This window comes from Chiloscyllium plagiosum, unplaced genomic scaffold (assembly GCF_037043375.1).
Source record: "Chiloscyllium plagiosum isolate Xiang-an unplaced genomic scaffold, Cpla_swu_hap1 HiC_scaffold_21, whole genome shotgun sequence".
NCBI lineage: Eukaryota > Metazoa > Chordata > Chondrichthyes > Orectolobiformes > Hemiscylliidae > Chiloscyllium > Chiloscyllium plagiosum.
Window position 1 is genome coordinate 18546193 of NW_028270159.1, and position 27157 is coordinate 18573349.

Genomic DNA, 27157 nt, shown 5'->3' on the forward strand with positions numbered 1-27157 from the left:
GAGTAACATCCCGTCAAAAGTCAGTAATGAGTTCCTTGGTTTTGCCGGCATTGAGAGCTAGGTTGTTCTGAGTACACCTTTTTTCCAGGTCTTCCACCTCCTGTCTGTAGTCTGTTTTGTCGCCATCTGAGATTTGACAGTCTATGGTAGTGTCGTCAGCGAACTTGTAAATGGCAGTCGTCTGGTATTTGGCGACACAACCATGGGTATACATGAGTACAGTAGGGGGCCCAAAGGCTCTAAGAGAGATTATTTTGCTGGAGGAGCTTAAAAACACACTTCCGGGGGATCCAAGATGGCAGCGACCCAGTAAGACTGAGTCTATAGTGCTCCTCCCAAGACTTGGGCACAGTGGGTCACCTACCCCGTACCAAGCTCACCAAATCATTTATAGTAGTTTTGTAATTCAATTAGTTGTGTAATATTACATTTAAACAACTTAATCCTAAGTTAAAATGACTAAAGGGAAGGGAGCCCGCAGATCTCAGCAAGCACACACTCTCCAGCTGCAGCAGAGGCGTCCACAGCCGCCCCGGGGGACTTACCAACAGTAACAAGCCTTGCAGAAATGCTTTCCAAGCTTGACTCGAAGATCGATGCTTTTATTGTCGAATCCAGAAATCGTTGGGAGTCGCTCTCAGCCGCGCTGCAGAAGCACGACCGTGAGATTGAAGAAATTCAACGCTGAGTCGGAGGGGCGGAGCTAAAGGCCGCGACCTCCGAGACAACCGCTCAATCGGCCGTGGATCAGGTCCAGACTCTCGAGCAGCGAGTCCGGACCTTGGAAAATCATATTGACGACCTCGATAATCGAGGTTGCCGAAAAAATATTCGTTTGCTGGACCTTCCCGAACGGGAAGAGGAAGGCCAGCTTACAGCATTCCTGGAGCAGTGGCTGCCACAACTTTTAAATCTGCAAGCTGGATCAGGCCAGGTAAGGGTGGAATGGGCCTACTGGGTCGCAATACGCGGGCCCGGCTCGAACCAGCGCCCACGCCCGGTCCTGTTCCGGCTGCAGAGCTACAGGGAGAGGCAGATACTCCTAGAAGCCTCTAGAAATCTCGGAAAAGACCCCCAAGCTATGATCTACAAAGGATCCAAGATCATGCTATTTCAGGACTTTTCCCCAGCTCTGGTTCGAAAGAGGAAGGCATTCGACGAGGTGAAGAAGCGTTTAAGGGACTTAAATATTCAGTACTCCTTACGCTACCCAGCGATGTTACGCTTTAACCATGAAGGATCCGTATATAACTTTGGATCACCAGAAAAGGCTAAGGAATTCTTGGACTCTCTTAGATAAACTGTAGGACATAATGGATGTTGGTCTGCCTTTCCCCCCCCCCCGCTTTGGTTTATATCCCCTCCCTTTTTTTTTCTCTTACCTTACTGCTTAATATTATCATGGGGGGTGGGGAGAGGGATTTGATTTTCTCCCCCCCCCCCCCTTGGAGTTGTTTTCTGTTATTATTTTATGTATATATGAGGGATGTATGTATATGTGTGTGTATGTGTATGTATATATATGTATATATATATAAGCTGGGGGATTTGGTTAATGTTGGTGGGGGGAGGTGGTTACCTTATTCGATTTTACCTCTGTCTTTAGGAGCGGGGTTGTTTTCCCTTCGTTATTTTGTATTATCATATTTAATTATTATTTGTTGAAGTGGTAATTTTATAGTTATATGTTTATATATGGTATTAACATTACCAAATATACCCAGGTGTTGGTATGGGTGGGGGTAGGGTGCTCACTGTTAACTCTAGCTTTGTATTATATTTGAATTCTCCTCATTTTATTGAGGAGTGCCTGGGTCAAGGGTGGGGCATTGGTTGGGAGAGGATATGAGGGACTTTTGGAGAGGAAGTGACGCCCCCTGGGAACAAGGGGGAAAGTCTCCACTTAGATACGTTTTATATTTTTTTTATTTAGAAAGTTTTTTACTGTATTGTTGTGGGTGTATTAAAGAGGCTTTATTTTTGTAAATTTTACATGTTCCACGCTCGGGATGTTCTGGATAGGGTTCCCCCTCCCGAGGGGTCTCGGATTGGCCCAGAGGATTATGGTTGATCAGTCGGTTAAGTGGTGCACCTGGAATGTCAAGGGGAGTAATTCGCCACTCAAAAGGAAGAAAATATTATCAAATCTTAAGAAGGAAAGAGTTGATATAGCTCTCCTACAGGAGACACACCTGTCAGATAAAGAACACTTGAAATTACGACAGGGCGGATTTGATCAGGCCTTTTTTCTTCTTTTAGCTCAAAAAGCAGGGGAGTTGTTATTCTTGTTCGGAAGAATTTCCCTTTCAAAATCCTAAAGCAGATAAAAGACGAATCTGGACGATATATCTTGATTAAAGCCCTCATAAATGGAGAGGAATATGGGATTTTAAATTTGTAGTGCCCCCCGGCACACCCCTTTAAATTTATAACGGAAGCTTTTTCAAAATTGATGGCTTTTGATGCCCGTCATATAATTATAGGGGGAGACTTTAATTGTATTATGGATCCGGAAATAGACAGGATTCCCAAGAGTACTGCAGGAGTATCTCCCAGATCTAGACAATTGATGGATCTGAACAAAGAATTAGGATTAGTAGATGAATGGAGATGTCTTCATCCACAGGGTAGAGATTTTTCTTTCTACTCTAATCCACATAAATGTCATACCAGAATTGATATGTTTTTTGCCCCCTCGATTTTTTAAAATTCCATATCATCCTGTAAAATAGGTAATATAGCAATTTCTGACCACGCTGCTGTATATATGGAAACTAAGGCGAGGAACAGTGGGACATCCCCTCGGCATTGGCGTATGGACCCCTTCTTAATGAAAGATAGTAAATTTGTAAAGTACTTCTCTCAAGAATTTAAAACTTTTTTAGAAATTAATTCAGGTACAGCTAGCAACCCATCAATGATGTGGGAGACCATCAAAGCTTACACGCGAGGCTTGATCATCTCCTACTCAGCGACCCAGAAGAAACTAAAGGGAGAACAACAGCGTCTGCTTGAAGCCCGCTTAAAAGCGGCTGAAACAGCATACACTGATAGACCTTCTATTATTAAATTGCAAAGGATTACAGCTCTTAGGACAGCTCTAAACACTACACTTACTCAAACGGCTAAGAGGGAAATATTATTTGCAAAGCAAAGGTTATATGAATATGGCGACAAACCGGGTAGATACTTAGCATTTCTTGCAAAGAAAAAAAAGGCCCCTCAGACTATTATGTCTATCAAGGAAAGTACGGGTATTTTGACTCATGATCATAAAAAGATTAATGCGACCTTTAAAGAATTCTATTCTGAGTTATATAAATCACAGGATTGTGAAGATAGGACGAAGAGGATGCAGTCATTTTTTAAAAATTTGACTTTTCCAGACCTAACTCCGGAACAAGTATCAGTCCTAAATGCTCCTCTTACATCCCAAGAAATAGTTGATGCAATTAGGCATCTTCAAAATGGTAAGGCGCCGGGCCCAGATGGCTTTCAAGCTGAATTCTATAAAGAATTTACAGAAATACTGGCTGGTCCACTTATGGACATGTATAACTATGCATATAGTCAGGGCTGTCTCCCGCCTTCGCTGAAAGAGGCAAATATCTCTCTTATCCTTAAAAAAGGAAAGGACCCAGAAGATTGTACATCATACAGACCAATATCCTTGCTAAATGTAGATTTTAAAATCCTCTCTAAAACATTAGCACTGAGACTAGAAAGGATACTGCCACATATTATAAAGGAGGATCAGACGGGGTTTATTAAGGGCCGTAGATCATCCAATAATGTTAGAAGGGCTCTGAATATGATTCAAGCTTGTCATCAGGGAAAGATACCAGGAGTAGTGGTTTCATTAGACGCGGAAAAGGTATTTGATAGGGTCGAATGGTCATATTTGTTTTACACATTGGAGAGGTTTGGTGTTGGACAGGTGTTTACCAAATGGGTCTCAACATTGTATAGTGATCCCAAAGCAGTTGTGGTTACCAATGGATTAGGCTCGGATAGCTTCAGTGTGGGTAGGGGCTGCCGTCAGGGATGTCCCCTCTCGCCATTGTTATTCACGCTAATAATTGAACCACTAGCAGAAGCTATACGAGCTGATCCTAATATAGTGGCCCCAAAGATTGGTACAGGTAAACATAAAATTACCCTTTATGCAGATGATGTTCTTCTATTCCTCAGTAACCCTTTGATGTCCATACCTCGCTTAATCCAAGTTATTAATACATTTAGTGCATTCTCAGGCTATAAAATTAATTTTTCAAAATCGGAGGCTATGCCAATGGGTGGCCTTGCTGTGATACCCCGCTTAGCGGACGGTTCCCTTTTTCCCTTTCGCTGGTCCCTGGAGGGTTTCTTATATTTAGGCATTTTTATTACTCCAGTATTTGGTCAGTTGTATAAGGCTAATTTTGTGTATTTATTGGAAAGGATAAGGCAGGACCTCCAGCGATGGGGAGACCTGCCAATTTCCTGGTTGGGTAGAATAGCATTAATCAAAATGAATATCCTGCCCGTCTCCTATATCCTATGAGAATGCTGCCGAGGACGGCTTTATGTAAATTATACGGCTGGCTGAGTTTCTTTATCTGGAATCATAGGCGGCCCCTCATTAAGCTGAAGAAGCTACAGCTTCCACAGGCAAGGGGTGGATTGGACTTCCCAGATTTTAGGAAATATCAATTAAGTTCCCTATTAAGTTACATAGCTGATTGGGTCTTGTCTGATCCACAATCAATCTGGTTGGACATCGAGGCTTCTCAAGTAAAATACCCACTTATTAACCTTTTATTCTCAGACAAGAGGAAAATCATTACAGATCACTGTAAAAACCCTATAATACTAAATACAATCAAGGCTTGGAATATAATGCGGCAAAATGAGGGTAATTCACATAAAACATCCCCCTATGCACCGATAGTGGGAGCATGGGGATTCCAACCGGGGTTAATAGATGCCACTTTTAAACTCTGGAGATCCAGGGGTATCTCATGTCTTGGGGATTTATTTAAAGATGGGGTCCTGATGTCTTTCGGACAGCTGCGTCAGAAATTCGGATTACCCAATGGAGACCTCTTTCGATACTTTCAAATTCGAGATTATATACAGAAGAAGACTACGTTATTAGATAGTCTTTATAAATCCGATAGAGAATGTAGTGTCCTACGACCAGTGGGGGTATCTTCCGTCAGTAATATTTATCATTTACTACATGATGAAGTATCGGGAGATATGGATAATCTGCTTAAAACATGGGATCAGGATCTGGGACTAGAAATCTCCACAGAAACGTGGAATGATATCTGGGAAAATGCTAGAAGAATTACTATTTGTAACAGAACCCAGGCTATCCAGCTGAAGATACTTCATAGGGCCCATATAGCACCGGTTCGATTGGCAAAATTTAAGGCAGGAGCATCTCCAATGTGTCCTAAATGCAAAATAGAGGTGGGCACTCTTGTACATTGCTTATGGACCTGTCATAAGATCCGTAGATATTGGACTAAAGTAGCAAGTACCCTGACAGAAATTTTAGAAACGGAAATAAAAGTGGACCCCGTATCTCTCCTCTTTGGCTTTTCGAACTTTCCCTCCCTGGACACGTACGGGAAGAGACTATTTTCTATTCTTTCTTTCTGTGCAAGGAAAAATATTTTGGTGAACTGGGCGGCGGAGGGCCCCCCTGGACTTTCAAATTGGCACCGACTAATTATGGAATGTATTCCCCTTGACTTCCTTACAAATATGGTGCACCGAAAGACTGAATTATTTTATAAAATATGGCAGCCCTTTTTGAATTACATAAATACAGATATTTCAGCTATCCTAACAAGGGCTTTTATTTAATTGAGATTACAAACCTGGCTGGTCCGCGGCCCCTCGGGGGAGGAATCCCGCACGAATACGGGTTTTATTATATCTGATGCTAACACATCCCGAGCATGTAAGAGACTTAAATATACACCCTGGTTAGTTGTAGGTTAGATTAGTAGATAGTTGAGTTTTGTTTGTTTGTTTGTTTTTTTTTCTTTTCGGTTTTTTTTGTTGTTTTGTTTTTTTTGTCAAATTTTGGCTATTGTATATTTGAGCTCATTGTATATCAATGTTTATATCTGAGAGTTTTGTTTATTTTTGTAAACTTGTAAAAATGTTAAATTTCTAATAAAAATATCTATTAAAAAAAAACACACTTCCAGAGACGGGAAGAATTCATGTGGAGGAACAGAAAGTTCAGGAAGTGAGAAGGGCAGCAGAATTAGCAGATGAGTACATGTTGGTGCATAAGACAAGCCTCCAGCCAGAATTCTGTCCTGTGAGGGATAGAACTTGGGAGAAGGGGACTACGAAACCAACAGTAGAGAGCACTGCTCAGAATTTACCACAGGATAAAAAAAGAAGCCCAAGAGGGTGGAGAGGTGGTGAAAGGCCTCAAGTGTTTCCACTGTGGTAAAGTGGGACATGTAATGTCACAGTGCTGCTCATTAAAGATAGGCGCTGTGGGAAAAGATGTGGTTAAAGAAACTAAGCCAGTGGCATTAGTGAAGGTAGTAAAGGAGACCTCAAGCAGAGCCGAGGAACTGCAGGAGAGTGCACAACCTCAGCAAGGGCTGGGGATGGAGTTAGTACTTGACGTCGACAAAGAATTCACCTCTGAGGGTAAAGTTTACTCAGAAAGAATGGGGGAGAAGGATACAAAGTTATAATTTTGAGAGATACAGGATCTAACCAGTCACTAATAGTAAGGGATGAGCGAATATGCACTCTTTCTGATCTGTTACCTGAGAGTGTGGTAATTTGTGGGATAGATGGACAGAAATTTAGCATTCCCCTCTGTAAGATCAGGCTGGAGTGTCAACTCAAGACTGGGGAAGTTACAGTTGGAACAATTGACAAGGAGTCAGTTCTAGGAATTCAGTTTGTTCTTGGGAATGATTTGGCAGGATCCAAGGTGAGAGTGACACCCCTTGTTGTGGAGAAGCTCAAGGAAGACCAAGAAACTGAGGAGTTAAAACAGAAATATCCTGGTATTTTCCCAGACTGTGTGGGAACTAGATCCACTATCAGAAGTCACAGCACAAAGCAAAAAATAAGGAGAAAGATATTAGACTAGAAAGGATTGAGGTTAGTTACACACAGGTGTTATCAATTCTAGAAGGAGAGTAAGTCCCTTGGGTTAGATGGGATTTATCCGAGGATTCTCTGGGAAGCTAGGAGGAGATAACAGAGCCTTTGACTTTGATAATTGAGTCGTCATTGTCTACTAGTTTAGTACCTGAGGACTGGAGAATTGCAAATGTTGTGCCCTTGTTCAAGAAGGGCAGCAGAGATGGCCCAGGTAATTATAGACCAGTGAGCCTTACTTCTGTTGTAGGAAAGGTTTTGGAAAGGATTATGAGATAAGATTTATAATCATTTAGCAAGCAACAATTTGATTTCAGATAGCCAGCATGGTTTCGTCAAAGGCAGGTCGTGTCTCACAAACCTCATTGAGTTTTTTGAGAAGGTGACCAAGCATGTAGATGAGGGTAGGGCAGTTGGCGTGGTATACATTGACTTCAGTAAATCCTTTGATAAGGTTCCACATGGTAGGCTGTTGGAGAAAATGCAGAGGCATGGAATTGAAGGTGATTTAGCAGTTTGGATAAGAAACTGGCTTTCTGAAAGAAGGCAGCAAGTGGTGGTTGATGGAAAATATACAGTCTGGAGTCCAGTTACTAGTGGTGTGCCACAAGGATCTGTTTTGGGACCACTGCTGTTTGTCATTTTTATAAATGACTTAGACGCAGTCACAGGTGGATGGATTAGTAAATTTGCAGACAAAACTAAAGTCGGTGGAGTAGTGGACAGTTTGGAAGAGTGTTACAGGTTGCAGGGGGACTTGGATAAACTGCAGAATTGGGCTGAGAGGTGGCAAATGGAGTTCAATGCAGCTAAATGTGAGGTGATGCACTTTGGGAAGAATAACAGGAAGGCAGAGTACTGGGTCAATGGAAAAATTCTTGATAGTGTGGATGTGCAGAGGGATCTTGGAGTCCATGTGCATAGATCTCTGAAAGTTGCCACCCAGGTTGATAGTGCTGTTAAGGCGGCATGTGGTGTGTTAGGTTTCATTGGTAGAGGGATTGAGGTCCAGAGCCGTAATGTCATGCTGCAACTATACAAAATGCTAGTGCAGCCACACTTGAAATATTGTGTACAGTTCTGGTCGCCCCATTACAGGAAGGATGTGGAAGCATTGGTAAAGGTGCAGAGGAGATTTACCAGGATGTTTCCTGGTCTAGAGGGAAGGTCTTATGAGGAAAGGCTGAGACACTTGGGTCTGTTCTCATTGGAAAGGTGGCGGCTAAGGGGGGATTTGATAGAGATACACAAGATGATCAGAGGATTAGACAGTGAAAGTCTTTTTTTCTAGGATGATGACATCAGCGTGTACAAGGGGGCATAACTACAAATTGAAGGGTGATAGATTTAAGACAGATGTCAGAGGCAGGTTCTTTACGTAGAGAGTGGTAAGAGCGTGGAATCATTCCTGAAGAAGGGCCTGTGCCCGAAACGTCGAATCTCCTGTTCCCTGGATGCTGCCTGACCTGCTGTGCTGTTCCAGCAATAAAGTTTCAACTTTGATCTCCAGCATCTGCAGACCTCACTTTCTCCTCGAAGAGCGTGGAATGCCCTACCTGCTAAGGTAGTCACCTCAGCCACATTAGGGAGATTTAAACAATCCTTAGATAAGCACATGGATGACTTTGGGATAGTGTAGGGGGATGGTCTGAGAATAGTTCACAGGTCGGCGCAAAACCGAGGGCCGAAGGGCCTGTTCTGCACTGTATTGTTCTATGTTCTATGAAGGAGTTGAGGTTCAGTTAGCAGATACTCTGTTTGACGTAATGGTGTAGGAAAAACCTGAACAAGTAGAGGGTCAGACAGAATTGTTTAGTCCAGAAAGACTAAGACACTTTCAAACAGAAAGACAAGACAATAAAAGATATGTATGTGGATGCATACTCCGAAAAGAAGGCAGAGAATATTTTGGTGGGTTATTTTCTGAAAGATAGAATCCTAAGATGGAAATAGAGACCATGGCAGGTTAGTGCAGCGGAGAAATGGGCCAAAGTGCATCAGATTGTGTTGCCAGTAGCATACAGACAGGTGGTGTTATGGGTTGCACATGAACTACCTGTAGGAGGTCACCTAGGCGTACGAAAGACTCAGGTTAAGGTACAAAGCCATTTTTATTGGCCTGCAATGCACAAGGATGTGGTTAACTTTTGCCGAACATACCATACATGCCAAATGGTAGGTAAGCCACAGGCTGTAATAAAACTAGCATTTTGTTGCCAATTCCTGCATTTGAAGAACCTTTCATGCGGGTTACAATTGAGTGTGTAGGTTCCTTCCCGAGAACTAAAATGGGAATCAGTACTTGTTAACCATATGGATGTGTCTACCAGGTTTCCGGAGGCAATTCCATTGCGGAGTATCAAGGTAAAAAAGGTGGTAGAGGAGTTAGTAGCTTTCTTCACATGGTATGGGCTACCCAGAGAATTCAGTTGGATCAAGGGTAAAGTTTTACTGCTAGGCTGTTTAAGGTGGTTATGGATAGCTTCAAATCCAGTGTGTATCATCCTCTATTCCAGGGAGCTTCAGAAAGGTGACATCAGACCTTGAAGACCATGTTGAGAGCACACTGACAGGATTAGCCAAACGGCTGGGATAAACAAAACATTTTTATTGTTTGCCATTAGAGATGCCCCAAATGAATCTACTCAGTTCACTCCCTTTGCATTAATATTCAGGCATGAAGTGAGAGGCCCTTTGAAATTAAAGAAAAATTGACAGGATCAAAGTTGGAGGTCTCACCCTTAGATTATGTACTGGAGGTGAAAGAGAGACTAAATTGTGTAGGTGAGTTAGCTAAACAGCATCAAAAGAGGGCACAGTATAGAATGAAGCAGGCGACAGATAAAAGCTCCGAGACTCGGATGTTTTCCTGAGGGGATGACGTGCTAGTATTGTGACCAGTGATAGGAGATCCCTTCAAAGCCAGGTTTAGTGGTCCCTATCAAATTAAGAAAAAATTGTCAGGCGAACTATTTTGTAAAGATGCCAGATAGGAAAAAAAAGGTATCGGGTATAATACTAGGGAGAAAGAACAGGAAAAACAGGAGTTAGTTACTGCCCGCCGAGTGAGGAATGGAATCCAGATGATGTTGATTTTGACATGCTTCAAAATAGATTTAAAAATGAAGAAGTCATTGAGGAGTGGGATAGATTAGTAAGCTATCCGTCTCAGGAGCATAGAACGCAGTTGAAAGATTTGTTACTGCATTATAAGTATGATTGTAAAAATCAGATGGGGAGGACTAATGCTATTGTACATGAAGCAGACGTAGGGAATACTGCTCTGATAAAACAACACCCCTGTCGGCTCAATCCTTTCAAAGCGAGACAGGTCCAGATGGAGGTGGAGCTCATGCTCAACAAGGACATCATCAAACCAAGCCACAGCGAGCGGAACTCGCCGATCGTCTTAGTTCCCAAACTGGACGAGACTCAACTAATCTGCGTGGATTACTGGAAGGTTAACGCTGTTACAAAATCGGACTCCTATCCAATTCCTAGATTGGAGGACTGTATCAAGAAAGTTGGACATGCCAAATACATCACCAAGTTGGACTTAATGCGTGGCTACTGGCAGGTACCTTTATCAGAGTCAGCAAAAGAAAATTCTGCATTTGTAACCCCAAATGGACTATATCAGTTTAAAGTGATGCCCTTTGGAGTGAAGAACGCGCCCACCCCATTCCAAAGACTCATCAGCAGAGTTGTGGCTGCGTTAACAAACTGTGCAGTCTATTTGGACGATGTAGCCATCTTTAGTAATTCCTGGAATGATGACATAGTACAGTTGGCAGATACTGGTGATAAACTTAAATAAACTAAATTCGCAAAAGCAGAGATGATATTCTTGGGATATAACGTCGGTCATGGAAGGTTGGCCTTCGTCTTTGCGTTCCGTGGGATCATCGAGGAACTTCCACGACCAACTTCGAAGAAAGAGCTACTTCGATTCTTATGACTCAGCGGATTCTATTAGAAGTTTGTTCCAAACTTCAGCAGTGTGGTGGTACAGCTAACCATTTTGTTGAAGAACAACAAAGTTTCAGTGGACAAAACCATACCAGGAGGCATTCAACCATTTGAAAGTCATATTAACCACCAAACCAGTTCTAGCTACACCAAACTTTTCAAAACCTTTTAAAGTCGCCATCGATGCTAGTGACATTGGAGTTGGAGCTGTACTCCTACAGATTGAACTGCCCTTTAGTTACTTTTCGAAGAAGATCAATATCCACCAGAGGAAATTCTCCATAATCGAAAAGAAACTATTAGTCTGGTACTGGCCTGACAACATTTTAATGTGTATGTCACAAACAATATGTTGGAGATGGTGGCGTATATGGATCACAATCCACTTACATTCTTAGAAAGCTTTAAAGACGAGAATATGAGACTATTTTGTTGGAGTCTTATGTTACAATCTTTTAATTTAAAAATTGGACATTTTGCAGGTCATAAGAATGCATTTGCAGATGTGTCGTAGATTTAACTGCAAGTTTTGATGAGATTTGTACTTATTTAATGTTATTTATAGAGGTATATGGGAAGAAGTTAAGGTGAACTTATATTCAAGTTATCTATATGTTAGGGTAATGTGTTAAAAACAAATAGAAGAAAAAAATGAAACCATCTTTTCATTATAATGGTTCATTTTTTCTTAAGGGGGGAGGTGTTTTGAAGATGTGGGTGTACTGTACCTTTAAGTTATTAGCTTGTAGAACTACCTGACAGAACCAAGTGTTCTGGAAAAAAAGTAACATTTGGTAGAACAACTCAATTAGCTGGTTGCCTGGAGTCAAAAACAAATTTGATTTCAAACAATCAGTTTAAATTATACCCCAAAATACCAACCTCCAATCAAGTTTAAGTTCAGTATATTGACAACCTTAAAAGCCAATGCCACAATCCAATACTTTAGGGATATAAGACCAGGGAAAATTGAACAGTTGGGAGGAGAACTGCCAAGCTACCAGCATGTAAAGACTGCCTGAAAAATAGCTCTTTTAAAAGGTACCTTTATTAATCAGTAACCTGTGAAGGAGAATTCCCAAGAAGAAAAGAAGACAGGAATACCGAGAAGAACCAAAAGCTGCCTGGTTTTGAGATAAGAAGTTTTGTTCTGTAAATCTTAATTGGGATTTTTATTGGACCAGTATTGTAGAGGGAAAGTAAAAGATAGGTTAGAGGAAGGAGTTGTAAATAGTTATTAGTTAATTATTCTCTGTTATATTTTAAGAAATAAAAGTTGTTAATTTTTACTTTAAATAGTTCTTGGCCTCTCGAATTTTCACAGATTACTGCACAGGATAAATTGTTTGTGTTGCTGGTTTAAATTAAGCAGGAGGGTTTACCCAATGTCATAAGGCAAAAATTCATGGAGTTAGGATGAAAGCTTAGAGCTAGAACAAACAGATTTGCTATCTCTGGTTTGTTGCCCGTGCCACATGCTAGTGAATCGAGTACAGAGATGGTGCAGAAGGGAGGGTTTTGGATGCTTAGATGATTAGAACTCTTTCTGGGGAAGATGGAACCTCTACAAACAGGATGGCCTTCACGTGAACCAGTGGGGTACCAATACCCTGGGGGGGGGGGGGGGAATTTGCTAATGCTCTGCAGTGGAGAGGGGGTTAAACTAATGTTGCAGGGGGATGGGAACCTGAATTGTAGTTCCAGTGTACAGAAGGTTGAGGGTAGTGAAGTCAGGGATAGGTTTACAAGGCCACGATAAGCCACCGGCAATCAGGATGTTGGTTTGAAATGGGTGTTCTTCAATGCCAAGAGCATCCGGAATAAGATGGGTGAACTTGCAGTATGGGTTGGTACCTGGGATTTCGATGTTGTGACCATTTCAGAGACATGGCCAGAAGGGGGACAGGAATGGTTGTTGCAGATTCCAGGATTTAGATGTTTCAACAAGACCAGAGAAGATGGTAAAATAAAAAAGGGGGGGGGGGTTGGTATTGTTAATCAACGGTAATTTTGCAGCAGCTGAGATAACGTTTGAGGATTCATCCACTGAGGTAGTTTGGCTGAGGTTAGACACAGGAAAGGACACGTCACCCTGTTGGGAGTTTTCTATAGGCCTCCAAATTGTTCCATGGATATAGTGGAAAGGATAGGATAGATGATTTTCGATAGGAGCAACAGTAACGGTAGTTGTTATGGGGACTTCCCCAATATTGACTTTTGGAATACTATAGTTCAAGTAATTTAGATGGGTCAGTTTTTGTTCTGTGTGCAGGAGAGTTTTCTGACACAGTATGTAGACAGTCCAACATGGGGCGATGCCATATTGGATTTGGTACTGGGGAATGATGTTAGGTTTGGAGAAATGTGAACACTTTGGCAATAGTGACCACGATTCGGTTATGTTTACAATAGCAATGGGCAGGGATAGGTATATACCGCAGGGAAAGGGGAATATGGGGGAAATAGGGGTAAGACAATTATGATGCGATTAGGCACAGTTTAGGATGCATAGGATGGGGAAGAAACTGCAGGAGATGCACACTCTTGAAATATAGAGCTTATTCAAGGAACAGCTATTGCGGGTGCTTGATAAGTATATAACTATCAGGCAGGGAGGTAGTTGGTGAGAGGGGGAGCCATGGTTTACTAAAGAAGATGAAGCTCTTGTCAAGAGGAAGGAGGCTGCTTTTTTTTGAGGATGAGGCGTGAAGGCTCAGTTAGGGGGCTTGAGAGTTATAAGTTAGCCAGAAAAGATCTATAGAGAGGGCTAAGATGAGCCAGGAGGAGAAGTTGTTGGCGGATAGGATCAAGAAAACCCTAAGGTCTTCTATAGGTATATCAGGAATATAAAAATGATCAGAGGATGATTAGGGCCAATCAAAGACAGTAGTGGGAAGCTGTGTGTGGAATCTGAGGACATAGGGGAAGTGCTCAATGAATACTTTTTGTCAGTTATCACATTGGAAAAGGGCAATGTTAATGAGAATACGGAGATACGGGGTACTACATTAGGTGGGATTGCGGTTGACAAAAAGGAAGTTTTAGCAATTTTGGAAGATCTGAAAATAGATAAAATCCCTGGGTTGGATGTGATTTATCCTTGGATTCTCTGGGAAGCCAGGGAGGAGATTGCAGAGCCGTTGGCGTTGATCTTTATGTCATCATTGTTGATAGGAGTAGTGCCAGAAGACTGGAGGATAGCAAATGTTCCCTTGTTTAAGACGGGGAGTCAAGACAACCCTGGCAATTATAGGCCAGTGAGCCTTACTTCGGTCGTGGGTAAGGTGTTGGAAAGGTTATAAGAAATAAGATTTATAATCATTTGGAAAAGGAATAATTTGATTAGAGATAGTCAACACAGTTTTGTGAAGGGTAGGTCATGCCTAACCAACCTTAGAGTTCTTCACAAAGGTGAAAAAACAGGTGGATGAAGGCAAAGCAGCTAATGTGGTGTATATGAACTTCAGTAAGACATGTGATAAGGTTCCAAATGGGAGGCTATTGCACAAAATACGGAGTTTTGGGATTGAAGATGTTTTCATGGTTTGGATCAGAAATTGGCTAGCTGAAAGAAGACAGAGGGTGATGGTTGATGGGAAATGTTCATCCTGGAGCTCAGTTACCAGTGGTATGCCACAAGGATCTGTTTTGGGGCCACTGCTGTTTGTCATTTTTATAAATGATCTGGATGTGGATGTAGAAGGATGGGTTGGTAAATTTGCAGATGACACTAAGGTAGGCAGAGTTGTGGATAGTGCCGAAGCATGTTGTGGGTTACAGAGGGACATGGATAAGATGCAGAGCTGGGCTGAGAAGTGGCAAATAGAGTTTAATGCGGAAAAGTGTGAGGTAGTTCACTTCGGAAGAAGTAACAGGAATACAGAGTACTGGGCTAATGGTAAAATTCTTGGCAGTGTAGATGATCAGAGAGACCTCGGTGTCCAGGAGCATAAATCCCAGAAACCTGCCACCGAGGCTGATAGGGTTGTTAAGAAGGCATACGGTGTATTTGCGTTTATTGGTAGGGGGATTCAGTTTCAGAGCCACAAGGTCATGCTTCAGCTGTAAAAGACACTGGTAAGGCCACACCTGGAGTATTGTGTACAGTTCTGGTCACCACATTACAGGAAGGATGTGGAAGCTTTGGAAAGGGTTCAGAGGAGGTTTACAAGGATGTTGCCTGTATGGAAGGAAGGTCTTACGAGGAAAGGCTGAGGGAATTGAGATTGTTTTCATTGGCGAGAAGAAGGGTGAGAGGTGACTTAATTGAGATGCATAAGATAATCAGAGGGTTAGATAGGGTGGACAGTGAGAGCCTTTTTCCTCAGATGGTGAAGGCTAACATGAGAGGACATAGCTTTAAATTGAGGGGTGATAGATTTAGGACAGATATTGGGGTACTTTCTTTACTCAGAGTAGTAGGGGTGTGGAATGGCCTGCCTGCAACTGTAGTAGACTCGCTGACATTAAGGGCATTTAAATGGGCATTGGATAAATATATGGATAATAATGGAACCGTGTAGGTTAGATGGGCATCGGGTTAATTCGGGTTAATTCGGGTCGGTGCAACAGAGAGCCAAAGGCCTGTACTGTGCTGTAATGTTCTCTGTTCTATGCAACATTACTGTGTTTCTCAAGATTTTAAAATCAATTTGCTATTAATCTAGACAATTGTTACTCTAGTCAACTTACACAAATGGACAACAATCTTTATAAGATAATACACAGATTAATAATATTAATACAAGATCAGATTCTGGTGACATTATGTAATTAATAAGAGTTTAAAATCCACATCTACTACAGATTTGTTAATTGAAAACAAATGTACAGGTGGAAATACAGATAATATTTGAATAAAAACAATTCTCTTATTACATGGACATATCACAATGAACCCAATTGCTGCTTTTAAAGGTGTAAAGCAATTTGACAGAGATTGATACTAAATTTTGTTTTATAATACTTCTCTATGTAGCACTTTGGTTTATTCAGTTGAAGGCACTGCAGTATTTACAGAACAACCTCGATTATCCAAACAAGATGGGTGGGGAGTATTTTGTTTGGATAACTGAGAGTTTGGATAACTGATTCTTCACATTAATGGATAGCGTTTTTATGGTACCTCGAGACCTTGATTGGATAATCCGAAATTCAGATAATTGATGTTTGGATAATCAAAGTTGTTCTGTACATACAAGTTGTTGTTACTGTTGTGTGGTCTAATGTAATAAAGAGACTGGAACCCAAGGACAGAACCAGATATTCTGAACAATTAAACATAATGCTAAAGGCAATTACAGAAAAAAAAAACCCCGCCCTCAAAACCTGCAGCCCTAAGCAATCAGGATCATCCCACATCTTTAATTTTGAAAGGACTTTTTAAAACATACATTTTATACTGGAGTTCCAAATGCTTTTCAGTGTAATTCATACTTGCTTTAAGTCTTTGAAGTCCCTCAAAAAGTGCATGACAGAGCAAGCAAGAGAATGAGAGTGAGGAATAGAGAGAATGAGAAAACAAGAATGAGAGAGGGGAAAAGAAAGAGAGGAGGAGAGAGCGAGAGCAAAGTAGAGCGCAAGAGAGAATGAGAATCAGGGAAAGGGAGAGAGTGAGAGAATAGAAATGAGAGTGGAGGGGCAGAGAGAGAGAGAGAGAGAGAGAGAGAAAATAAGAGCTAGGTAGAGAATGACAGTGAGAAAACTAATGAGTAGAGTGGAGAAGACTGGTGAGGTGGGGGGGGAGGAGGAGGAGGAGGAGGAGAAGAGAGAGCGCCTGCACGCGCCAAGGAGAGAATGAGAGAGAAGGGGGGGAGGGGCGGGAGAGAAATGAGATCAAGAAAGAGAGAGGGAATGAGAGCACAGGAGATAATGTGAGAGAGAGCGAGAGAGCGAGAGAGAGCGCGAGAGAGCGCGAGAGAGCGCGAGAGAGCGCGAGAGAGCGCGAGAGAGCGCGAGAGAGCGCGAGAGAGCGCGAGAGAGCGCGAGAGAGCGCGAGAGAGCGAGAGAGAGCGAGAGAGAGCGAGAGAGAGCGAGAGAGAGCGAGAGAGAGCGAGAGCGAGAGAGAGAGAGCGAGAGAGAGCGAGAGAGAGCGAGAGAGAGCGAGAGAGAGCGAGAGAGAGCGAGAGCGAGAGAGCGCGCAAGAGAGAGCGAGAGAGAGCGAGAGAGAGCGAGAGAGAGCGAGAGAGAGCGAGAGAGAGCGAGAGAGAGCGAGAAAGAGCGAGAAAGAGCGAGAAAGAGAGAGCGAGAAAGAGAGAGCGAGAAAGAGAGAACGAGAAAGAGAGAGCGAGAAAGAGAGAGCGAGAAAGAGAGAGCGAGAAAGAGAGAGCGAGAAAGAGAGAGCGAGAAAGAGAGAACGAGAAAGAGAGAACGAGAAAGAGAGAGCGAGAAAGAGAGAACGAGAAAGAGAGAGCGAGAAAGAGAGAGCGAGAAAGAGAGAGCGAGAAAGAGAGAGCGAGAAAGAGAGAGCGAGCGAGCGCATGTGCGTGTACACCTACAAGGTAGTTGGCTGGGCAACTTTCGTCACCCATCCTAAACTCTCCTTGAACTGACAGGTTCAGCACATCATTTCCGAGTCCATCACATTGCTGTGGCTCTGACATTACTTGCAGCTCAGACCAAGTGGGGATGCCTCGAAATGGCATGAACAAGTAAAATGAGTTATGATAATCAGGGGTAGTTTAACAGTCACCATTACTGAAACGGGTTTTATGTTCATGAGCTGTATATTAAAAGTAAAATCGATGTTGGGACTTGAACCAGTGTCCCTGACTATTAGCCTGAGTAGTCCACTGACATTCCCACACCCTCACCACCCTCTCTGTTTCTGTGTCTAAACTCAGTCAAGACACTCTGGAGGAAATCTCCTGCACCTAGATGTGAACAAGTTGTCTTTTGGTTCCAAAGCACATTGTGTTCACAGCTGAAACCACCAGCCGTGAACTCTGGTGACTAAAGCATGAAGTGTGGCACCAATTTTAATTAACACAAGACAATGTATTTGAAGACCAGTGTTCAGATGCTTTGATACGGAGCTCCATCAAGTCTCTTTCAAATGATAACTGTGCATTAAATGGGCATTTTAAAATTAAATCTAACTCATCACTTGTCAGGGAAAAGATTTCTTCACCACAGATTTTACATACACAGCCTCCAATCATTTGTTCGACTGACTGAGGAAGATGAACAATTCCTTGATCTATGTGCCAAGGTACTGAGTCTCTCCTCCAATCAGCATTCACTGTCAGCACAGAAACACCTTGCAATGAGCACCAGTACAAGTGTGGAAGCCTAAACTTTGCTTCCCGGTTGCAAATTTAACTTTGACTAATATCTTGTCTGTGCGTCTTAAAGTTTTACAAGTGTTGGCTGTCATTTCTTGTCACTTACCTTACAAAAATAAATATCGCCTTTCGATAATTTGTTCCGTACATAACATGTGAACTACCGAGGAAGGGCTTGATTGCATCAATCAAACCTGGGTGCATTTTGTCCATTTCATCAAATATAAAGACAGATCTGCTGCAGTCACTCAAGTTACCACTGATCCAACTTTCCAACTGCTCCTGAAAAGACAAGAACACCTTCAGAGAGTGCACAAGTGGTATCAGACCAGTGTTTCCCATTAGATTGCAATGGCAACAGGGAACTCTAATGTCAAGAAAGGATTGACTGTCAACTCAGCGATTTAATTACTGAACTTCACAAAGGCAAGGTTACACACATTAACATTCTTAATGCTAATTCTCACCAAGTCTCCCTGTTCATCATCCATTTGAATCACTCCACTATTGGCCAATGGGCTTCCAGTTATTTAGATCCCGCGCCCTGGAATTCTCTGCCTAAACTCTTCAGAAACTTAGTCAATAGTTTTAATGAGTGTCCTAAAAGTGCAAAGTAGGGAGGAAGTTCCAGCGTTTAGCACCTAAGTAGTTGAAATCACACTAGCTAGCAGTGCAGTGATTAAAATCAGGGATGTTCACAAGGCCAGAACTGAAACAGCACTGATATAGAGTACAGCATTCAGCCAATATTTACCATTCGGTGCACCGTGTCCTTGCCAGTCAGTAAATATCTGACTCCACAGACCCTTTTTTCCAGCTTTTGGCCCATAGCCCTGCAGACTATAGTAATGCAAGTGAACATCTAGATATTGCTCAAATATTTCAAGACTTTATGACTCAAACCACCCTTTCTACCCCTGAGTTCCAGGCTCCCATCACTCTCTGGGTGAAATAGTTTCTCCTCAACTCTCCTCTTTGGTTTCTATCTCTTACCTTAAATCTATGATCCCTGGTACTGACCCCTCTACTAGTGGAATAAGTGCCTTCCTATCCACTATTTATACCCTTATGATCTTATACCCCTCCCACTGGGGATCAGTTCACTGTCAATTGGGTTTCAGTTATGTCCTTTAGAGAAGGAAACTGCTGTCCCTACCTGGTCTGGCCTACGTGTGACTCCAGACCCACAGCAATGTGATTGACTCTTAACTGCCCTTTGGGTTGGGCAATAAATGCTAGTTATCCAGCGACGTCCTCATCCCATGAATGAGTTAAAAAAAAGTTAGCTCAGTTGGCTAGATGGCTGGTTTATGATGCAGAGTGATTTGAACAGTGTGGTTTCAATTCCCACACATGGCTGAGGTTACAATGAAGGAATCTCCTTCTCAACTCTCTCCTCACCGAAGATAACTACATCATGGACATGGGTTACAGCAGAGGAGCCAAGGTAGGCAAAGGTTCTCTTACATATACCATGGATACTGGAAATCTGAAATTAAAACAAGTATAGGAGAAACTTGAGTCCGGAACTACTCGTCTTACAATTTACAGCAAGGTTATTAATCCGGGCCCAAAGCAAAGTTCTAAATAGATCCTGTAAGATCACAGACTCTCTTAGCTGCTCTCTGGTATAACTCACTTCATCTCGGTGTGTTCTTGTGTAACTGCACAGGTGTGAAGCTCTGTGTTGTCTGCCCAGACAACAGGACAGTGTCAGTGTCTCCGAACTGCTCAAAAGTATTTATGACTTTCAAACAGTGAAAGTGCAACACCACAACTCCCCCTGAACAGCAAGGCTCATTGTTACAGCCTCTGTACAATTAAAAAACTCTGAATGTTTGTGCATGTGTACATTCACTTGGATTTTTGCCTCTCAGACCATCTAGTTTTTTTAAAATGCTAAACCTTCCACGCTGTGCATTCATGTTGAAATCTGTGCCGCCCCATTGGGAAAAAGGACTCAAAATCTGACAATCTACACATTTAAATAGTTGACCGCTTTCTCACTGCAAAGATAACTGGCTGAACACAGGTGCATTCTTCTGTCCTTGCCAAAACCCTTACCTTGTACGTGTCAACCTGGCAGGCATGGGGAAAGTGCAAGGTGGGTACAAACTGGTGCACATAAGAGCTTTTCATCCCATCCCGGTACAAGTTTCTCATTAACAATGCAGTAACATAGCTTTTCCCAGTCCCTGACCAGCCATGGAACGATAAGACCAGGGGTTTCACTGGGGAGTGCTTCGCCAGGAACTGTTTGATGGCTTTGACGATCACTTCTTTGGCCACATGCTGTCCATACACATGGCGACACAGATCCAACTCCAGATCTAGAAGGGAGAAAGAGTCCAAATGCAACACTCAATCACCGCTTCAATTACCTTTTCTTCTTTTATTTTCCACTCAATGTCATCATTAATATTTAAATATTCTTTAAAAACCTGACAAGACTATCAAAGGGTTAGGAATTTGTGATCAAAGTAAGGGGTCCTCAAATGATTTTAGGTCAGTTGCAATCTGACTGTCAGAGTTACGAGTGAGCTAAATTCCAAACTGAAATCCCCCCCCCGGCCTCTGAAATACACACTTCATTCATCTTACAAGTAGCTGTTGGTAAACATTCAACATATTGAAAGGAGTTTAACCCCAACCCCCCACTATTTTTACATTCATAAAGATGATCTGCATAACACTGAGTTTTCGAGCTCTGTACACCACGAGGATTGATGCATTTGTTGAGAGTTCTCGGAGATGATATCTGCTTTAGAGCAGATACCGGTGTTACACTGCAGATTTCATCCCAGCGTTAGTTCTGTCAAGCAAAGGTCAGCATGTGCACACTTACATACACACTGCATGAAATAAAAGTTTAATTCGAACAAAGGCACAGGGAGGAATGCATGTAGGAAATCATATTTGCCCCTTGGTTTAAAACTGAGGTGGTTTGCAATTTACAGGTGCAGTATGATTATAAATAAGGGAATTAGTCCCAAACGTGGTTCAGAAAGTTTATCTAGTCAGGAGCAAGGTCACACAGAACACAAATGTCTCCAGCTTAATTCAGATCTGTGCTGAAGAATTGCCCAGAAAGTGGCTTTGCTAACGGTGGCAGCATGCCAGCGTGTGTGAGTCTGTAAGAGCGAGAATGTGTGAGCATGTGCAAGTGTGAGCAAGCAAGGGAACAAGTGAGTGAGTGTGTAAGTGAGAGAAGGAGGGTGTGAGAGAGGGGCTGAGTGTGTGTAAGTGTGGGAGCATGAGAGTGACGGTGAATGGAAGTGTGAGAAAGTGAGTGTGCGAGAATGTAAGGGTGCAAAAGTAGTGAGTTGGTGTATAGCCAGCAGTGGGAAGGTTAAGGACACTTATTCCTAATCACTGTGCAGTGATTGTAAATTATTCATAGTACCCTTCCTGATCCCAGGATCTTCCTAAATACAGCTGATTAAATGCTTGCACAATGCAGTTACTGTTGTACTGCAGGAAACAGCACAGCCAACTGGGGAAAAGCAAGATCCCAGAAACACAGTCATTTGATAATAAACAGTTTCCGGTGATGCCTACTGAGGGATAAGTATTGGCCAGGACATCAGGAGTAACTCCCCCGAACTCATTTCACATTAGAAAGAAGTGGGATCTTTCACTTCAGAGAGAGTAGACGGAGCATTGATTTAATGCCTCATCTGAAAAGCAGCGCCTCTGACCATGCAGCACTCCTCCAGCACAGCATCAGAATAGTGGCCTACATCTGAAGAAGTCAGGTCCACTAGAGCGATGCTCGAATCTCCAATCTTCACACTCTGAGTTGGGCCATGGAACCCATCTCCAAGTTGAATGCACGCTGTGTAACTGTCAGCTGAGGATGGATTAGCCTTTGTGGAGGTCATCTACAGTCAAACAGCATTGACAAATTATTGACAGTCAGAACAGGTCAGCTTTAGTGAGGGAGCAATTGGTCTGGTGGACATGGCAAGAACCATTTCGGATCATTTTCATTGGTCAACGATTACCACTCTCCCTATGCAACTTTATATTGGACATCCTTCACAGAAAGGCTCAGAGAAACAAGGACAATCAGCAAACATCACCAAGACTGGATCAATATTATCACCATCAATCGAGGCAAAGTCCTGCCAAATTGGGGCTGTGCCAGGTGGTGAGAAAACCAACTTGACCTCAGCCTCCAAACTGTTAAAAATACATCAACGACTGTGATCCATGTATCTGCTGACTGCGTCCTTTAGGATGATAGTGATCATGGGTTTGGAAAGTGTTGTCTCAAGGATATTTGATTAATTTCTGCAATGCTACATTTAGATAGTACACCCTGATGCTACTGAGCATTGGTGGTGGAGGGAGTGGTTGCTTGTGGATGTTGCCAATAAAGTGGGCTTTATCCTGAATGGTGTCAAGCTTCTTAAGTGTCGTTGGAACTGCCTCCATCCAGACAAGTGGGCAGTATTCCATTACAGTCTTGACTTGTGCCTTGTAGATGGTGGACAGGCTTTGGGGAGTCAGAAGGTGACTTATCACCGCAGTATTCCTAGCCTCTGACCTGCTCTTGCAGCTAATGTGTTTATGTGGCCAATGTAACCCCCAGGATGTTGCTGGGATGGGATTCAGTGATGCTAACATCATGGAATGAAAAGGAGTAGGGGTTAGATTGTCTCTTGTTAGTGATGCCAATAGGGTGGCATTTGTGTGGTGCAAATATTACTTGCTACTGTCAGCCCAAGCCTAGATATTGTCCAGATCTTGTTGCATTTGGAAACAAACTGCTTCAGTTACAAATGGTGCTGATCGTTATGAAATCATCGGTGAACATACCCACTTCTGACCTTATGATGGAAAGATCATTGATAAAGCAGCTGAGATGGTTGGGCCAAGGACACTACCCTGAGGAACTCCTGCAGATATGTCCTGGAGCTGAGGTGACTGACCTCTAACAACCGCAACCATCTTCCCATGAGCCAAGTATGACTCAAAATCATGGAGAGTTTGCCCCCGATACCCGTTGACTGCATGTTTTCCAGGGCACCTTCACGACACACTCGGTAAAATGTGGGCTTGATGTCAAGGATTGTCACTCTCTACAACTGGGCTCTTTTGTCCATGTTTGGACCCAGGCTGTAATGAGGTTAGGAGCTAAGTGGCTCTGGCAGAACCCAAACTGGACATCACTGGCAGGTTAGTGCTGAGAAGTGCCACTTGATGGCACTGTTAATGACACCTTCCATCATGTTACTGATCATCGAGAGTCGACTGTTTTAGTAACGAGGCAGGTGGATTTGTCCTGCTTTATAGATACAGGACATACCTGGGCAATTTTACACATTGTCAGATAGATGCCAGTGATGTAATTATACTGGAAGAGCTTAGCTAGGGGAGGAGCAATTTCTAAAGCACAAGGCTTTATTATCATTGCCAAACTGTTGTCAGGACCCATAGCCTTTACTATTTCCAGTGTCTCCAACCATTTCTTGATGTGACATGGAGTGAATTAAATTGGCTGTAGACCGGCATTGGTGATGTTGGGGACCACTGAAGGAGGCAGAGATAGATCATCCACTTGGCAGGTCTGGCTGAAGATTGCTGTGAATGCTTCATCCTAATCTTTTGCACTGAAGTTCTATCATTAAGGATGGGGATATTCATCATCCACCACCATTCACGACTGGATGTGGCAGAACTACAGAGCTTAAGTCTGATCCATTGGTTTGTGGGATCAGATAACTCTGTCCATCACTTGCTGCTTATACTCTATGGTATGAAAGTGATCCTGTTTGATAGCTTCACCAGGTTAACAGCTCATGTTTAGGTGTGCCTGGTGCTGCTCCAGGCATGCCTTCCTGAACCCTCCATTAAACCAGGTTAACAAATACTGGCCTTGTTGGCCATATTCCCATTATGTGAGAAACAGAAGAAAACAGCAAGTCAAGAGGTTAATGCTATTGTAGCTGAAATATAACATGGGCGCAGGAACAGCATCTGCCATTCCTGGGCAGGAGGTAGCAAGACAGAGAAATTGTTGCATAGAGGTATCAGGAACATCAGGGATTAGGGACGTCAGACCTGATGAAGTCAGGTGAACTGGGCTCAAGTTAATTCTGCTCTCTCCCCATAGACCTGAGTTTCAGCAGCAAGTTCTGTTTTTGCTCTACATAGGGGTACCTGGATGCCAAATATGGAAAGCAACAGGCTAAGGTCAAATCTAATAAGTGCTACCATCAATGGACCAAAGTTCTGTAGCACTCTAAATGCCAGCAAGGATCATATGACAACCAGGCAACTAGCAGGTGAACAACGTTGTCTGAATATTCCCCACTTTCTCGAAATATAACCCAAAGATCAGCTGTTTTCAAATGTCTTTAGCCAGAACTGTCCACTCAACAATTCTCTTTGGTTTTCTGTCACTAGCCCTCCAATCAAAGATGACATTACACCAATTTAAATTAAAAACATATAGCACTGGAGAAATTTGGCAGGTTTGGCAGCATCTGTGGGGAGAGAAACAGAGTTAACGTCTCAGGTTCAGTGACCCTTCTTTCACAGTTTATGGTTTTGTTTTGGTGGCAGATTTAACCCAGACATTACTGTTCCACCAGCTTTCTCTTGATCATTAAAGTGGTGGAAAAACTTATCAATAGTGCCAAATAAGACATTCTCACCGAGATGTGAAACTATGCAACTTCCCCAGAATTCAATCAATCAGTCATGATTCAGCAGGTGAAAAAGCAAGGAGACAGCTAAGAGCAACTGCGCTCGATAGCAAGGCATTTTTTAACCATGGAGGAACTTTAGAAAAGCTGAGGTTAATCAAAGGAAACAGCTCCTGGTTAGTGAGGTAATGCCAGACATAAAGCTGTGCTTGCCAGATGACAATCAGTGCCATCCTAGGACACCATCCTTTTTTTCAATACATTCATGGGAAATTGGTATCACTGGCTGGGTCAACGTTTCATGCCCACCCCTAAGTGCCTTTCAGAAGCTGGTGGTGAGCTGCCTTCCTGAACTTCTGCAGTCTGCCTGCTCTGGGTTGACTGACAATGCCATTGGGGAGGAAATTGCAGGATTTTGACCCAATGACAATAAAGGAATGGCGATGTATTTCCAAGTCAGGATGGTGAGTGGCTTGGAGGAGGTGGTGTTGTCCTTTTTCTTTCAAAAAGCTGTTCCTTGGCTCAAGGAGACTCTCTCCTTGATATTTTTCAGAGGGGTAATAAACCAGGCCGGGGTTCACTCAGACTGATTTGGTACAGAGTTCAAAAGGATTTTGAGGGGCCTTTTGTTTATATGTAAACAGATGAGGCCAAAGTGGTCATGTTTTAGAAGTGGCCTGTATAAAGAAAGGGGAGAAAGTGAGGACTGCAGATGCTGGAGATCAGAGCTGAAAATGTGTTGCTGGAAAAGCGCAGGTCAGGCAGCATCCAAAGAGCAGGAGAATCGACGTTTCGGGCATGAGCCCTTCTTCAGGAGTGAGGAAAGTGTGTCCAGCAGGCTAAGATAAAAGGTAGGGTGGAGGGACTTGGGGGAGGGGCGTTGGAAATGCGATAGGTGGAAGAAGGTCAAGGTGAGGGTGATAGGCCGGAGTGGGGGTGGGCCCGGAGAGGTCAGGAAGTAGATTGCAGGTTAGGAAGACGGTGCTGAGTTCGAGGGATTTGACTGAGACAAGGTGGGGGAGGGGAAATGAGGAAACTGGAGAAATCTGAGTTCATCCCTTGTGGTTGGAGGGTTCCTAGGCGGAAGATGAGGCGCTCTTCCTCCAACTGTCGTGTTGCTATGGTCTGGCGATGGAGGAGTCCAAGGACCTGCATGTCCTTGGTGGAGTGGGAGGGGGAGTTGAAGTGTTGAGCCACGGGGTGGTTGGGTTGGTTGGTTGGTCCGGGTGTCCCAGAGGTGTTCCCTGAAACGTTCCGCAAGTCGGCGGCCACATCGGGTGCAGCAGATGCAATAAACGATGTGTGTGGAGGTGCAGGTGAATTTGTGGCGGATACGGAAGGATCCCTTGAGGCCTTGGAGGGAAGTAAGGGGGGAGGTGTGGGCGCAAGTTTTGCATTTCTTGCGGTTGCAGGGATAGGTGCCAGGAGTGGAGGTTGGGTTGGTGGGAATGTGGAGCCGGGAAAGAAAAGGGGAGTGATCAGCTCTCGAGCTGAGCTGAGCAGTTTTAGTTGAGTTTTGAACTGGTTGGAAGTTCAATGGGGAGCTGTGTGGAAACTTTCTCTCTTTTTCTGCCCTTCAACCTCATCCTGTAAGCATGTGTTCCACTTATACTGATTTTTAAAGGGAGTTTGCTTATTGGGACTGTTGTGTATATTCAGAACAGCATAATTAAGTCTAGTTGGATAGATTGGGTTCTGTAGAGGTTCTTTATTCTGTTCTTTGTGTTTCATTGTGTAATTTTGTGAATAAAGTTTTGCCTGTTTTAAAATCTAGTAGTCAACTTAGCTAACTTACTCTGGGTAATTTGCACTGTACACTTACCGAAACAAATTGCAAAGCTATGGTCTGGGTTGTTTGCTTAAGAATGTTTTGAGTGGCCTGGCCTAGTCCATAACAATATTCCCATTGTTATGGGCCAGACCAGCTACCCCATGCCCCAAAGTATATTAGAACATAGAACAGTATAGCACAGAACAGGCCCTTCAGCCCACGATGTTGCGCCGACCATTGATCCTCATGTAAGGTAAACCTAATGTATGAACCCTCAAATTTCTGTGACCATATGCATGTCCAGCAGTCTCTTAAATATCCCCAATGACCTCACTGCCACAACTGCTGCT

At 43.1% G+C, this 27157-nt stretch overlaps 1 protein-coding gene across 1 annotated transcript in view; it reads right to left on the reverse strand.

Moving 5' to 3' along the window:
* The window catches only part of LOC122564894 (torsin-1A-like), a 40562-nt gene that overhangs the window by 8277 nt on the left and 5128 nt on the right, over positions 1-27157 (reverse strand). Inside the window, exons 2-3 of the mRNA XM_043720308.2 lie at positions 20448-20713; positions 18490-18665 (exon numbers count right to left, since the gene is read on the reverse strand). Of these exons, the coding sequence (XP_043576243.1) occupies positions 18490-18665; positions 20448-20713 (442 nt within the window). The remainder of the gene's footprint in view (positions 1-18489; positions 18666-20447; positions 20714-27157) is intronic.